Source organism: Mustela erminea, chromosome 13, assembly GCF_009829155.1.
Source record: "Mustela erminea isolate mMusErm1 chromosome 13, mMusErm1.Pri, whole genome shotgun sequence".
NCBI classification, from domain to species: Eukaryota; Metazoa; Chordata; class Mammalia; order Carnivora; family Mustelidae; genus Mustela; species Mustela erminea.
This window is the reverse complement of record NC_045626.1, coordinates 77207799-77224385: the sequence shown is the minus strand read 5'-3', so window position 1 is coordinate 77224385 and position 16587 is coordinate 77207799. Positions and strand designations below refer to the sequence as shown.

General features: G+C 45.9%; 1 protein-coding gene and 1 long non-coding RNA gene across 9 annotated transcripts in view; one reads left to right on the top strand and one right to left on the bottom strand.

The window, feature by feature from the left end:
* CIT (citron rho-interacting serine/threonine kinase) overlaps positions 1–16587 on the bottom strand; it is a 165338-nt gene that overhangs the window by 57311 nt on the left and 91440 nt on the right. For 5 of the 7 annotated variants that reach the window (XM_032309532.1, XM_032309533.1, XM_032309531.1 and 2 more), the window contains exons 17-23: positions 16165–16305; positions 14255–14380; positions 10777–10872; positions 6396–6512; positions 5354–5463; positions 4129–4303; positions 138–335 (exon numbers count right to left, since the gene is read on the bottom strand). In XM_032309532.1, the coding sequence (XP_032165423.1) occupies positions 138–335; positions 4129–4303; positions 5354–5463; positions 6396–6512; positions 10777–10872; positions 14255–14380; positions 16165–16305 (963 nt within the window). The remainder of the gene's footprint in view (positions 1–137; positions 336–4128; positions 4304–5353; positions 5464–6395; positions 6513–10776; positions 10873–14254; positions 14381–16164; positions 16306–16587) is intronic. The other 2 variants (XM_032309536.1, XM_032309537.1) reach the window with 1 other exon arrangement.
* On the top strand, positions 5138–16170 carry LOC116571565. 2 transcript variants are annotated; one of them, XR_004277913.1, is made up of 4 exons: positions 5138–5341; positions 10816–10898; positions 14238–14513; positions 15686–16170. It is a non-coding gene; the product is annotated as an uncharacterized LOC116571565 (long non-coding RNA). The 2 variants fall into 2 exon arrangements; XR_004277912.1 differs by having other exon boundaries at positions 15617–16170.

Sequence of the window (16587 nt, the reverse complement as noted above, 5' to 3'; positions counted from 1 at the left end):
AGCCAGTTTTCTGGCCCATAATCATCTCTGGGGATATTTTTTGTCTTGGGATTTCTCTGAGTGAGCACATCTCCTCAGTGCCACACTCGTCCCAACTGAGGTCTGGAGGAGCCTGGAGGGACCTGTCCGCGACCTACCGTGAGTGCCTGGATCTCCTCTTCCGCTTCCGCCGTTGTCTCTTCCAGTTCCGTCTTGGCCTGACGCAGCTGGCTCTCCAGGGCTGCCCGGGCCGCCTGCAGGGCCGTCAGCTGGGACTCGCGCTCCTGCAGCGAGAGCTGCAGCTCTGTGAGCTGGCGCTTTAGCTCCAGCTTCTGCTCCTCGTGCTCTAGACTGACCTGAGAGGGGCAGGAAGAGACACACACAAATGCTCAGTGGACCCCAGCTGGAGACAATGCAGCTCACTAGTCGGATGAGCTAACCCTGGCTAGCAGAGACACAACAGGCTGTTCAACTCACATCTTCAGTGTGATCATGGATTCAAACTCCCACCGCCCGGCTGCGACGGAGAAAAGCGGATCTGCTGTAAAACTGATCTGACTTTGGGAGTCTCAGAAATGACCGGGAGCAAGAACGTGTAAGAGAATGGCTGTACAAACCAAACTTTCAAAGGTCTGGGGAGGCTTCAAAGGAAAAACCACCCAAGATTCCCGAGTGAAAATTGTGCCAATTATTCTTATTAGAAAAGCATTTAAAAGTAAATGGCTATAAATGACATCATATTGGTAACAGGGACCTCTTTACGATTGGGATGAGAATTCTAATTTATTTTAAATGTTCCTGCTCTGGAGTGCCCGGGTGGCTCCGTTGGTTAAGCATCTGACTCTTGGATCATATGATCTCATGGGTCATAGGATCTAACCCTGGGTCAGGCCCTGTGCTCAATGGGGAATCTCACTGAAGATTCTCTTCTTTTGCCCCTCTCCTTGAGCATGCACTCCTCTCTTTCTCTCTCTCTCTCTGTGTCAAATAAATCTTTAAATACATACGTACATATATACTCCTGCTCTGATTTGTTCTAATTAGGTAGCCCACATTAATGTCACATTATGAAGGAATCATTCTTCCCTCCGTCTGCCCATCTGTCCTTCTATCTACTCAATGTTTCATCCATTCAAGAAAAATGTACTCAGCAACTTCCATATAAAAAGGAATTTGAAGATGAAAGTTTCTGCCCTTGAGCTGGAGGAAAAGTGAAAACCAACCATTACCGTATACGTGGTCAAGTGTAAGAGTCAGGAAATGTGGGGAGGTAGAGGGAAGACGGTGGAGGGTAAAGGAGGAACAACACTGCATGTGTTTACTGAAGAATTTCTAGGAGCCAAACCAGCAAATAGGAAAGAAAATTCCAAGCAGAGGGACTAAGACATCCAAAGGCATGGAGATGAGGGAGACCCTGTTGACGTAACCAACACTGACAAGGCTGTTCTGGCCACTGGACTCTGTGCCAGTCATTGGGGATGTCAAGCAAATAAGAAGTACCTGCTGCCCTCAGGAAGCTCAATGTCGAACAGGGGCTGCCGACAGGTACACAACGTGATGACCTAAATACACAAGGCCCTGGGGACACAAATGAGATGTTCCATCCCATTTTGGAGGGTCAGAGAAGGGTCCCTGGAAAAGGTGACACCCAAGTCCCAAAAGCTATAAGGGTGAAGAGAACAAGGACTTATAAAAGACAAAAGATTAAGCCTAGAGAACCAACAGGATTTGGGATTAATTTGAGGTGGGGCAAGAGACAAAGGACAGAAGGTGACACCTGAGCTTCTGGCCGGGCGAACTGCGCAGGGAGACCTCTGCCACGCCAGGGAACACGAGAGGAAGAGCCAGTGTAAGAAGAAAGGTAGGAAATTCCTGCTGACGTACTGAACTTGAGCAGCAAGGGAGACATCCAGGTGGAGGTATCTAATGTCTACTGGGACAATGGGTCAGGACCCACGAGAAAGGTCTGGGCTGGCAATCTCTGGGAGCCCTTGGCCAATCAGTGGCAGCTGAAGCCAAGACTGAGCTCTCCCACTAGCGACAATGGCGGCGACACGACAGCTGCCAAGGCAGTCCTCGCTCCCAAGGCGCCAGGCACTCTTTCAGCTCATTCCACCTTCATAACAAGCCAGAGAGGGAGGCGCCACTGTCACTGCCACCCTACACAGCGGCACGCTGTGGCACCAACAGGGTACATGACTGAGCAAATGTCACACAGCTCCACGGTGGCAGGGCTGGCTTCGAACCCAGGAAATCCGGCTTGAGAGTCCACAGCTTGCTGTTTGTCTTATTAAAATGCCAGCAGTCAGAGCAGGCTGCGACTCTGTCAGTGAGCCAAAAAGCTCCCCTGAGGCCACTTGGCAGAACCAGGGGTGGCAGGGAATGGTGAGTCGTGCAGGGGTGGGCGAGCATGAGGTTGTGCAATGACAGGAGGGCCCCAGAGCCCTGCACCTGCGCAACTCCACACCCCCGGTTAAGGAAGAGCTCACGCTGCACGCACAGGGTACGGAAAGCCTCAAAGGGGAATCAAACCGGAGGCTTGATCCTCTGTCCCCAGTCTCGGGGAGCAGCAGGCAGCAAAGAGAAGGTGGACCTGCCTTGTTATATTTAAAGTTAAGCTCCAGAACTCCCGGGAGTATGACGATCCTGAGCTTCTTACCAGCATTCTAACTTCTGCCACCTTTCTCGGCCGTGGGGGGGCAAGCTGTATAGATTCAAGGGGAAAAAAAACAACTTGCTCCCCCAGGGGCATTTTCATTGCCCAGATGAGCGACAGATGCAGGGCAGGTGCCGAGCTAAGAGAGACATTTGTGGGAAGGGAAGGCAAAACAGCTAGTTGGTGTTCCCACGCTCAAAGAAATCAGTTATTTACACTCACACTCTTAAGGCTGACACTACGGGAAATGTTGTTAAACTTACTGAACAGTAAAAGTATAGCCTGGATAATAAAACTGAAACCACCACCTAGGGCTTTTGGACAACCCAGAACAGAACCAGTGTTGTGGGAGTATGAGAACCACCTGGAGATTTTTCAAAAGGCAGATCCCTGCGCCCCTCATCCCCCCACATCCTAGTTCATTCAAAAACGCTGAGAGAGGAAGAGGCCCAGGAATCCGCCTTTCAACAGACACACCAGATGATCCTAACAGAGGAGTCTATACCTGGACCGACCCTGAAACACACAAGACAATGCATCTATTTGGGTTTTTTCCTGTCCTTTGGAGGACTGGCCTCATTTTCACACTCCAGCACAAGAACCACGGGCTAAACTTGGTTTAGCCCTCAGACCTCTGTGTGCTTCAGTCTTTTCCTTTACGAGAGACCATGTGCTCTCTGAAGAATTCCGTCACAAATCCCGGACGAGTTCCCACTAGGCTGCAGGCGCTGTCTTCCCACCTAGCTGGGATGTCACGCTTCCGGCAACCGCTCTCCCAATCTCCTCTGTCCAGCCAGCTAACCCTGTGCGCTAGGCGACAGCCCCCAGCATCAAGGATGGGGTCTGTCATCGCCACCACGGAGACAAGCTACTGCCCGGCACACCGCAGGCATTTAATGAATACTCAGTGAGTACACGTTCCGGCACAGCTTCAATCACCCTCGACGTGTCTGCCACCAAATGTGCAAAACTTTCCTCCCCAAAACTTGGCTACCCTTCCCAGCTTCCTTAAGTCTCTGAAGAGAACCACCTTCCATTAAAACTGTGATTTGTCTCTTCTCTTCCACTAGGAGACCGCTGCCACTGTCAGCAGGCCACCGGATGGGGAATCCCAGGCACTAAAGCCCGAGCATGGACTCAGGCACGTGGCCTGCGCTAAATCTGGATGAGGGAGGAATCACTCTGCCCCCTGCAGTTTGAAAAAAGCACCGATGCACATAATCCTCCTGTGACCCTCAGAGGGATCTCCCTCATCCTGGCCATTTGACCAATGAGGCAACGGAAGCACGGAGAGATGGTAGGCTGCCCAAGGTCATGGAGCTCGCAAGAATTAGAAGTGGAATCCTCCCCCAGATCAGGGTGGCCCGGTCTGCACACTTCACCACCACGCACAGTGCCTCTTGGGTATATGCTGACGGATGCTTGACACCTGGCAGGTTTCGGGGCCCCCGACCCCCAGTGAATCCTCCTGGGCGAGGGCCCCTCACTCTCACCTCCCTCAACCTTGTCTCCAGCTCCAGCAGCCGATTCTTGTCACTGTGGTCTTGGTGGCTGATTTTCTCCAGCTGCTCCTCCAGCTTTCGGTTCTGGGCCTCCAGCTTCCCTGCCTGTGTCTCCAGGTAGAACTTCTGTTGCCTGAGTTCTGAAATCATCTCTTCCTGGGCCTTCCTGGTGGGGGTGGTGGAGGAGCCAAGCAAAAATCACAGTCTCATTAGAGGTGAGCATGTGCCCTCAGCGGGCCGGACAGGAACAGAGTGAGAGGAGTGTCTCTGTTAGCAGGCATGGCCATTCCCAGGTGGGCTCTGTCCTGACCTGGCCTCGTGTGCCTGATCCCAGCATGGGGACCTGGAACCCATGTAGCCCTCACTGTTCAGAGGCCCTCCTCTATGGGATTCAGGAAGGTCAAGGGGAATGCAAGAGACAATAACATTTCCTTCCTAAGGTAGACCCCCCGCCCTTTCTTTGAGCCTGTCTAGGGGCAGAAAGGGGCCTCTACAGAGTACAAGAGTGCCCCAACCGCTCACGGAGTTGGTTCCCCGGGGAAAGAAAGGGCAATGAGGGGAAGAAATGCTGTTCCTTCCACTTCTCCATAGACCTTGCTCCAAGCCCCACCAGACTGCTCACAAGTATCAGAAACTGGAAAAGACTCAAAGACCAAAAAGCGGCCCACTGAGTTGGTTTAAGTGAAAATGGGAAGGTTTTAGAAGATCTCTGAAGAGAGGTACCTAATTTGAGGCGGGGGGATTCCCAGAGATGGTAATTCTTTGGGGGAGAAGACTAAGACACAAGCACTCCTGGAACACAGGGAGCCCTTACAAACCTCATGTCCCTGGGCCTAACTTAACAACAGCAGGACAGAGGAGGGTCAACCAGACATACACAAGATCACCTCTGGCTAATCATGGGAGGCAAGTCTGGGGAACAAGGCCCACAGCTCTCCAAAAGCGAACTATAAATAGCCCTCATTAGAGAGAGCAAAGCACTCTGTCATCTGATGGCAATTGGAAGCATTTGAGAAAACCTAGCTCCAAAGAAAGGGCATGACAGAATGAGACCACTTAAGAGAGGGCAAAATTACACAGGTAGAACAGGGTTCTGGAACAAACTACAGAAGTAATTAAATCTGCTCCGGCTTCATCAGACAGAAGAACGAAATTTCTGCCCCCAGAGAGAAGACCGATGTGTAATCATGCACGCAGATGGCACGTGAGTACTTACATGTTCCTCTGGGTGAAAAGACTGCTGTTCGCCGCAAGTTTGTTGGCTTCTGAGAGTTCCACAATCCTCTGTTCCAGGGATCTGATCTTGGAATCCATAGCATTGATCATCTGAAACACAGGGAGGGCCTTTGAAATCTCACACACAGACGGTTTTACCAGAAGGAGAGTACTGGGGGCCGTGGGGCCAGGGTCAAAGGCTCCCCTTGAAATTCAGGCTATCTAACTAGAGGTACCAGGGGAGTCAACTGCTCTGTAGCCTGAGGGTCACAGGCCTTACTGCCCAGACGGTGGTGCTCAGTAGTTTCTCAGAGATTACACATCCCCACGCTACCTAAGTGGCCTGCGTGAAAACCACACAGAAGCACCAACTTAGGAACTGGACATTCTGTGAGTAAGCAGGCCTGCTCAGGCCTGCCTGAGCCTCTAACTTGAATCTGCTAACTTCTGTTTCTCATCACCCATGGGGCTCTCATTTCACTACTGTCCTAGATTCTCTACATCAAAGTTTTCTCAACCTAATATATTATAAGAATCGGGGAGGCATGGGGGGGAGGTGCTGATTAAAAGTTCTAACTTCCCAGGACCCTCCCTTTGAGATTCTGAGGCTCAGAGTCCCTGTGGGGCCCGAGACTAGGGGTGGATGAATGAAAACCCCAGGTGAACCTTATGAGCAGAAAGTTCCTGAAACCCGGGCCTACCCAGGTGAGAAAGGCAAGAGTGCAGAGAAAGGAGGCCTGCAAGAAAGATGTAGAGCCACTGGCCGTCTTGTCAGGCGGCACTGTGAAGGGCAATGCTGATGACAGACCAGCATGAGTCCTTAAAGAAGAGGACGAAAGGCAAAGTCGGCCACCCTGAGCCACCACCCCTGCTGATTTTAGGAGATGAGGAGTTGCAGAGGGCTTGCTATAGGCAACAAACTCCACAGGATTAAACAGGAAGCATAATTCATCAGCAGGAATGGACTCTCCTTGGGTGTGTGATTCTGGGCACGCTTCACAAGCCCCCCTTGGAAAACTGGCTTTGCGATTCCTTATACCTACCGCCTTCTGCTCACTGAGAATTTTGCCCTTCTCGTGGGCCTCCTCTTCGTGTCTCTGCATCAGATTCTCCAGAGTCTCTTTATCGGCCAGGTCTTTCTTTATCTGGTTGTCCAACACCTATGAGAAACAAAAAAAGTTACTGTCCTGAGTAGCAAAGCTGAGCAGGGAAGGCTAACTGGGGGTTTTTGGGAAAAGCAGGAGAAGCAGTGAAGAGGCCAAGAAAAGTCTGGGGCAAAGAGAGGGACTGGGAATCTGCTTATGAGCCAGGACAAAGGCAAGAAATCAAGCATGACCATCAAATGGCATGGAACCAGAGGACTTGAACTAAGAACTTATTTTAAAATCAGCAGCCAAAAAGACTCAAGAGGTATATATCCTCAGTGGAAGTAGACTCCAGAATGAGAGAAAAAAGATCTGTCTCCAGATCTTACAATGTGCAGATGTTACCTGGGGACAACTTTCTCGTAGTCAATGCACCAGTTTTCAGAACCCTGCTCACTCTTAATCTGTACAGAATTAATCTAGATATTTCTAAGGCTGTGTACGGAGGGACAGAAAGCTGAAGACCGAGGACGTCTGTGCAACCAAGGCTGATGTTCAGAAACAGACAGGGACGAGAGGATTCGGCCCACCAATAAAGTAGGTGGAGAGTCAATAGTTTGAAAAAACAACATAAAAGAGAGAGAGAGAGAAAAAAAAAAGTGCCCTTTTCCTCCTCCGTTCTTTCCTCTGATCCAGCTGGGAAACCAAAAAAAAAAGGCACTGGAGAGAGAAACCTTCTCCCAGGGGAAGAGAAATCATGTGTTCTCGGGGCTGAGAACACCACTGCAAGCACCTACTGTTCCCAAGGGGAAAAAATAAAACAGTAATGGTGTCACCAACCACCAGCTTGATCTAATGTTCTGCGAGGCACACACAGCCCTCCCAGCTGCCAAAACAACAAGTAAGAAAGACAGACAGGGGGGAGAAAAGGAAGACAACATCATAACTTGCCCAAGCCTTTGACCACAGACCTGTGTTTCTCATCACAGAGAATCTACTCTGCCTTTTCTGAATGGCACCAGCTGCTTCCGATACTGGGAAGATGCTGAAAGAATTGGGGTCACAGAGGGGACTGAAATCTGCCTTTCCCACAATGTCTATTGTGAAGGGACCTTCGTGGCTCATGGGGACATGAGCTCCTAAAAGGAGCCAGTCAGCAGGGAGGGGGTTCACATGAGAGAGAGAGGAAAGAACAGATTTCAAAGAGGTCTTTAAACTAGAACTGACTGATGAAAAAAAATAGATTGAGAGTCTGTGGAGAACAAAAGGTGGAGGACAGGTCAAGGGAGGAGGGGAGAAGCTCAATGGGATAAGTGGCCTATTCTCTAGGATGTTGGGGCGTGATTCTAAAATTACGAACAAGAAAAGGGCAGAATCTAGGGTATGACCATGATTATTACTAAAATGGCCTTAGGGAGGCTGGAACAGGAAGCACAAGGCAGGACAGGTTCAAAAGCAATGGTTTCATAAAGATTCCAGTAGGGAAGACGGAAGAAAACAAGGCTTTCCGTGGCATTCCCTAGGATCTATAAAACAAAGTTCTTTCCATCTAGAAGGTTATGGAGACCACACAGTACCTGGACCAGGTGTGCTCCTTTTTATGGGGTGCTAAAGCAACGAAGCACATTTTCAGGGTGACTCGTGCTCAAAATAAAACCTCAACTTTGGGCCGTGATGGATACCAACAGGAGTTAGAGAGGAACAGACCTCTATCAACAACGCACACACCTCCGCTTTAATAGGGCTCAACTGGCAGAAGGACGAACAAGAAGAAAGATGCATGAGAGGGAAGCAAGGAACTTGAAATGAGAGAGCCACTGTAGACATTTATATACCAATTTAAGATGGAACACAGCTTATGGACAGGAAAGTCAATATATTCACCCAAATTACAGAATAAATTTTATGCATGGCTATTTTCATCATGCAAGTGGACTACTGCATATATTCTTGTAACATTCTGGAAGCTGGTTTATTCTAAAGATCAAAGTTGGGAAGCCAGTAAGAATTCAAAGGATCAGTATATAAAGTTTAAAAATATACTGAGTAGGGGGTCACACTACAACACTTTGAAGTCACTTCTGGGTTATTTTTCTGTTTTGTTTTTTTTTTTAATGAAAAATAATCAGAAGTAACACCAGGGGTCAAAAACAAAACAAATTTAAAAACCCCACAAAGTCCCAGGGGGGTGATGATCATAATGCTGTGTGGGCATATATATGTTTGGTTCTCTGAAAAAGGAACAGAGGATACCAAAAAAATCTATAACAGGATAATCACAAAAATTAAAAGCCTCCTATTAATATTTAGGGGAAGGGGAAGACATACTTAAGATGTAATCACCAATGTCTGACTCTCGAGAACAAGAGAATTGATTAAAGGCTTGGTCCAAAGTCATAATGAAAATGTGATGGATTTTAAAAGGAAATAGATAAGTTGGCATTTTTTCTGATTATTGAATTTATTAATAATAACTGAATTGAAACAATTTTAATTATTGAAGGAATTTCAGTAATTGGAATAATAACCGAATTTAGTATTTTATACAGTGGGCTAGATTATTTAGGCCAGTCTTTCTATGGAAAATGATTTAAAATGTTAGATAAAACATAGAAAACATTTTTCCCAAAATTGGCAAGACAGTAAGAAATTAGAGACAGGGGGTGCCTGGGTGACTCAGTCATTAAGCTTCTGCCTTTGGCTCAAGTCATGATCCTAGCATCCTGGGGTCAAGCCCCACATCAGGCTCTCTGCTCAGCTGGAAGCCTGCTTCTCCTTCTCCAGCTTCCCCTGCTTGTATTCCCTCTCTCACGGTCTCTCTCTCTCTATGTCAAATAAATAAATAAATAAAATCTTTAAAAAGAAAGAAAGGAAGGAAGGAAGGAAGGAAGGAAGAAAGAAAGAAAGAAAGAAAGAAAGAAATTAGAGACTAAAATTCTAAGTGAAAGCAGAAACCTAGAGAGTTTAGATGGGCACAAAACTGTTTTTAACTTGAGGTATTTGCTGAACCAAATAAACTTGAACTTCACTTTTAATAGCTGTAAAGGGTAAGAAGAGAGAGAAGTCTAAGCCCAGGGCCACCCTCAAAGGGGGCACATATTTCCATTCAAAGCCTCAAAGAATTCCCAACAATAATTTTCTAAGGAAAATGAGCAACTGACCAAGCACACAAGAAGACAGCCACCATGAAAAACAAGAAAGAGAAACAACAGAGCAGAATCAGACCTTCAGATACATCAGATACTGGAATTATCAAATAAAGAATATAAAACAACCATGCTGATGTGTTTAAAGAAGTAAGAAAAGCTTAAAAATGAATGCAGGGAATAGAAAATTATTGTCTTACATAATCTAGTAAACTTGGGAAGGAGCCAAAAAAATGTCTAGAAATCAAAAATACAGTAACTGAAATTTAAAACTCAGTGGATGGGTTTAATAGCAGATTTGACAGGTAAGAATTAGTAAAGTAGAAAACCATCCAGAACTTACCCCCAATGTGCATCGAGAGATAAAGAAATGGAAACTATGAAAACAAAAAATCATATGTGATGCCCATTCAAACTCTCAAAAAGAAAGAAGGAAGGAGAAGGGACAATATTTGAGATACAGTGACCAATAATTATCCAGAACTGATAAAAGATACTAATATATTTTAAAGTCCTATCCAAGCAAGATAAGTAATCAATCTGCATTTAGATATATCACAGTAAAATTTTGGAAAATTAAAGACTGGGCAAAATTTTAAAAGCAGCCAAACAAAAAAAGAGCAATGACTGTCAAAGAAAGCAAAGGTTCAACTGACAGCTAACTTCTCATTAGAAATAATAAGTCAAAAGACAATGGAGTGACACCTTCAAAGGGTGTCCTAAAAAGTAAGTGCCAACCCAGGCAGAACATCTTTCAAGAATGAGTATGAAAAAAATATACTTTTAGACCCACAGAACCGGGACCTTGTCACCAGCAGGTCTTCGCTAAAGAAAGTCCTCAAGGATAGACTTTAAACCAAAGGAAAAGGTTCAGATCTGAGATGCAGAAAGGAAATTAAAGCAAAGAATGGTGAGTCTGTGGCTAACTTGAAATTATCATGGACTGAATGACAGTGGGGTGAAAAACACATTAAAAATAGAACAGAGATTATTAATTAAAATATATATGTATGTCTTTTTGAACATCCCCCACATGGGTTAATATCTCAACACCTCCCACCATGGCCTGAGGACAGCATTTACCCCAAACAGGCATTGGGTCTAGCAAGAAGGAGCCCAAAGTGTCCGGGGAGAGAGAGAAGCTAGGTCATGCCAGAGGGAGAATGCCAAAGAAAATCAGAAAGTGTGTTTACTTTAATTTTTTCCTCGTAGTGCTGTTCTTTCTGTTTCAGGTGCACCTCTAGGTGCTGGGCGGAGACTTGGGCCTCACGGTGCTTCTCCTCCAGCTCCTGGACACAAAGGAACAGACGGTCAGGTGTGCAGAGGGAAAGACATAGTTCAAGTGTGTTCGACATTCACGGGAAACATGACTTTGGCACTGGCACCACAAGCAACAGGCACATGTTCCTTCATGACTAGCCCTAAGGCTCTTGGGAAGGAAACCACCACCGATCCTTGGCCCTGGGGTTTCCGGGTCCAAGTATTCAAACACATACACACACAGCTGGGGGGCTGGGATCAGAACGCTGTCAGTGTGACAGGTCAAACAAAGGCACATCTTCATCTGTGCACAGAGGATGGACAGTCACAAGGCAACATTTGAAAGTTTAGTGCAGCACAAAGCCCCTGTCCACTGCCTTGAGCCTCAGGCCATTTTCACTGTCATAACAGCCTTAAATGAAAATAAGTAATTTCAATTTCTTTTAAACTGCAAGTTATTTTATTATGATAAAAAAAAATTTGTATTTTCCTGATTAGCAACATGATTGCTCACCCTAGCGATGGAAAGTAAAGAAATGTTACAATTCAAACACTTTGAGGGTTGAATGATTTTTGTTTTAACTGACTAGTATGTGGAGAAAGTGAGTATCTGGAGATGCTCCTATGGTATCATGTTTATAGGCTACAGTGCTAATAGGAGCAAAGTAGAACATAAAATACACTGATAATAATGACCTAAATATGTATGCATATATATTAAAGAAGGGAAGAGAATTTGGAGTGATATAAAGTGATATAAATAGTTCAGATTTAATATTCCCTTCGTTCTAAGATTTCTGCTTTTAAACAAAATCGTTATTCATTTGAAAATTATACCAATTCATTTGCCGATGGATTATAAACTGATCTTATAAAAGGCAGCATTCAATCTACTGAAACATTCTCTAAATGCAGATCTCTGCATCCACATTAATTCTTATGAATCTGGACCCATTAGTTAATTACTAATATCAAAAGTCATTATCCCAAGTTTTCATCTCTTCACAGTTATGAAATTTTTCCTTCAAGTGGAAGTAATTATGAAAATTTTGAAGAATAAGGAAATTATACAGGATATGTCGTTAAAACGGGGGAAAAATAGTTTCAGATTCACATGCACATAAAATGTTACTGATTAAGCTTTTGAAATTCTAAAGCCTACAAGCATTGACTTTGCTTCGGGGGCCAGTAAAGTGTTCAATTTTAAGACCAGGTGCACAAGATCTATTGCAGTCTAACAGATGTGATCTTGAAACGTTGAATGTAAACAGGATTTTAATTAATAAAAACATACTTTAAGGGCTTTATGTGCACTAAAGGATCTCCTGCAATGACTTCTTTCATTAAAGCAAAAGACTTTGCCATAATGAGAATGCCAATTACCTGTTTTGAAAAGGTCTTATCAGAATAGCAAATATTTTAAAGCAAATGACATTTTGGGATCTGTTTCCAAGCACCATCATCATATGGCAGTAGTAAGGACCCCCTTCTGCCCACGTCCTGGGTACTTCACAGTCTAAGCACAGGTTTCTTGAACAAAAGGCATTTTCCAATAAAAAAAAAAAGGTAGTCAGGCAGGTGGCAAGATACCCTTCAAACAAAGAAATCTGTTTACTTTTTCTTTAGGTTAGAAATCGCTTGATAATCATCTTGTCTGAGTTTTGGTCCTCCTAATAGAGCACAGGAATGGAAAGCAGAGTCTAAAAACAGGTAAAAAAAAAACAAAAAAAACAAAAAAAACTCAGATCCCTGGACCTGATGACTTGAAGACCCAATTTCTGGTCTATATGTGAATGGAAGTTAACAACACAGAATCCAAGAAGAGAGAATGCTCTACTCCTACATTTTAATTGCAAGCAAATCTTTGGAAAAGCAGATATTCTAAATCTGACTTCTTGGTGGTTTGGCATTTTTTGTTGTTGTTGTCATTTTTGTAAAACATTATCTTTTCTCTATGTATCGGATCAAACTCTTCAGTCCTGTTATGCAAACATGGTTCTTCACTGCTACATTTCCAGCTCCTAGAACAGTGCTTGGCACATAGTAGAAGCTCATTAAATATTTGTTGAATGAATGAATGAACACATCACCATTAAACAGAGAAACACTTTGCAACCACAAGAGACTTAACCACTTCGTTTGCACCAAGCAAGGGACAGCGGTGGTGGGATCTCAGTAGGATCTAATTTTACTCACGGTAAAATTCACACACTTGACAGTCGCCAAGAGAAACTTTGATGATGGAACAAGAGAACAGAAAGGGTAGACTAACAGTCACATTTGCCTTTGTGTGCAGACGTATATACAAAGACTGTGTTAAAGCAAAACAATTCAACCAATTTCTCTTTCACCTGTTCACTCAAGAGCATCCATATCTTCGTGAATATATGCAAACACAGGTAAAGTTTTGAAGGGTTTGGGGGGTTTTTGCGGGTTTTTTTGGGGAGGGGGGTTGGTATTAAGGATAGGTCTGTAAGTTGGCCATTCTTGAGTTCATATAGTCGCAGGTGACCCACTTCCCAGAAGTGATACAGAGAGACACAGAGAGAGATGCACCGGCCTGCGCACCACCTCGCCTCCTTACGGTGGAAAGGAACAATCGACCACTCCAGGGTCTCTCCTAGGGGCAGGGAGAAGGGGGCTATGAAAAGATTCCATGTCATCGCTAAGACTCCCATGCGTGGCACACATTCCTGGCTTTGGGACTGAGATCCAAGGACAGTCCTTTAAAAGTTCACCTGCCTAGGACAAAAACCTCACCACATCCGCAAGTAGCACCCAAGCTGGGCTTGCTTGATGAAGTTAATTTGGTCACCAGAGCCGAAAACAGAATCATGAGGCTTTACAAACCTAAAAAAAGACTTGCTACATCTAAGGAAATTAAGGGGGGAAAATAATACTAATAACCAACTGTAGCAGAGAGAGTGAGTGGGTGAACGCAGATCTATGACAAATACTACTCTGAGAAAAACAGCCCTGCGTGACTAATTTCTGTCTTCTCCAAAAGCAAAAATCTGGGTTTGGGTTTTAAAGGTCTAAAGCCCCACCGTTTTGCAAATTGCCATCGCAACGTTAACAGCCATACAAAACTCTGCCAATAGAAGTACATCAATGCTCCTGTAAATATGTATTGGAAATGACAGAGGATGCACGTTCATGTTTTAAAATGTCAGGCGGTAGCAAACAGAGCGGAAAAGTAATATTTACGGATCTGTTACCGGTGCCGAGACGTCCAGCATTTGGTTACTCGTGCTATCCTAGCATGGGGCCGACACTGAAGCCGCTTCTCTCCACTCACCTACTCGGTGATACCTCCCCTGGGTGACGGCGTCCCATTCCTCTTTTCACCCCCTTCCCTCTGTGACCTCTAACCTGTTGTCTTTTAACTTTTCAGCTTTTGTTCCTGCTCACCAGAATTTTATCAGCCATCTGCTGGATCTGTTGGGATTTTGTCTGGATGTCATCCTTCAGTCTGTTTTCTCTACGCTCCATGGTCTCTAGCCTCTTTACCTTGTTCTCCAGAGAATGGCGGCGTTCCTGTAGATCATGAATCAATCAGAGAGTTTTAATGGAGGAACCGCTATGGGCACAGCGCCTGCACCGAGGGAGAGCACCCTCGAGAAGCATACGCGCAAGGCAGGAAGAGAAGTCTTGGGCGCCCGAAGCAACGGTGAGGAAAAGAAGATTCTAGAATCCAAGTACTTGGTTGTGTTGGGTTACAAGAGTGCATTCATTCATTCAAATATTTACCAAGCACCTACTATCTGCAAAGTATCACACTAGGCATCACGGAAAATACGGAGAGGGAGCCGACAGAATTCCTGCCCTTGGGAAAGATAAGACAAACACAAAGAAACATAATAGAGGTTAAGATGGGTAAGGGCCATACAGAAAATCGGGTTCAGAGGGCGGTGGGAGGTTGCAGGCGGGAGAAAGTCCTTTTCGCCGAAGGAGCCAAAGGGCGAAGTCACAGAGCTTTGGAGAGTGCTGGGATACCCAGGCTGGACTGGGGAGGGCAGGAGGGGAGGGTGGAAGGCCCTTCAGACAAAGGCCGATGCATTAGCACAAATATGGAGGAGGCAGGGAGCTGGTGAGGCCGCAGGAGAAGCCTCCAGCCGCTAGAGCACAAGATGAGTTAGGGGACAGAGAAGGTAAAAGGGAGCACTAGTGGGTCGAATGGCGCCGAGTTTCACGTACCAAGTTCAGGGGTGCACACAGGACACAGGGAAGCTCTGAAAGCTCTGGGATGGGGCAGGGGGTGCTGATGAGTCTCCCGCTGAGGCCAGTGAGTCTTATGTCAAATGAGCGAGTGGGGAGGAAGGGAAGATGGAAAGTAGAGGGCCCCGAAATGACTAAGTGTGCTCAGCTAAGGGAAGGAAGGCCTGGACTGTGAGGAAGCCCACAGAAATGGCAAGTAGGGGTGAATGGGGGAGAGAGTGTGGCTGGATTTATAGGACCAAATGGCAGGGAGCAAGGAGGAAAAGACGATGTCAAGGTTTCAAGCCTGGGGTGACCAGATGAGTGACACTGGTCCTGACTGGCATGAGGAGATTAAGAAGGGAGCCCCACTCATGGGGGAAGATACTGAGTTCACTCTAGATTTGATGCACCCGCCAGCACCAGGGCAGGGGAAGGCAGAGGGCCCGGCAATGTTGGGGGGGCAGGGGGAGGGTTAAGTCAACTACGATCTGTTCTCTGTGACAATCACCAAAGTGGTGAGGGAGGTGGAGGGGAGTCGGGGGGAAGTGTTACTTTTTATTCTCTGTTCTTCAGTACTGTTCAAGTTTTCTACAATAAGAAGACACTCATGTGTTTCCTGTATAATTATATCAAATATTTCAGCAACAACAACAACAACAAAGAATTGGAGGGAGAGAAAAGGCCCAAAACATGGGCCCTGGGGGGGCCATCGACACACAGGTAACATCTGAAGCCTTGAAAGGTAATGTTATTAAGTCTGTGGGAAGAGGCAAGGCAAAACAGGGATGCGGAGGGAAGAGAAAGAGAAACTTGAGGGAGAGTGTTATAGTTCACGGACTGAAACGTGAATCCCCTGCAGGTTCCTGAGGCCAGAGGAAAATGAACAGAAAAGCAGTGTTCTTATCAGGACATCTTTCTACTTGAAGCTGCTGTGACCAGTCTTTTCTTCCCCTTTGGGGAAAAAACGCTGCCAAGCCTCTCAGGTTCCAAAGGGATTGGCAGAAGGGAAAGCGGTTCCGCAGTGTCTTCTTCTCGGCACGGCCCAAAGCTGGTCGGCTGCTCGCCGGCGGCCACGCCGGGACCCAGACTCAGTCCAGCACGGGCTGAGGACCCCTGCTCACCTCGGCCTCCACCAGCTTCTTTTTTATGCCTTCGGAGGAGTCCTCCCGGTTCTGCAGCTTCTCCAGCTCACGCTCGGCCCGCTCCTTGGCCTGGCGGATATTCTGCAGCAGCTCGGTGGCCTCTGTGCTGGCTTTTACAGCCTACCCGGGGCGAAGGAACAGGAGAAAGAGGGCCAAAGTCATTCACATAAAAAGATGCTGGTGATCTCCTCAATGGGAAAAGTCAGGCAATACTGAGTGTATAAGTACCAGATCGATTTTCAAAACCCATTCACATTCACTTTATTCTGCATTTCCTCTCCATTAAAGTGCATACATGTATATACACACACACACACACATACTATATATTATAATATGTATTATATTATATATAATGCATTCTAAATTCAGTGATGTTTATATATATTATATTTAGAATTT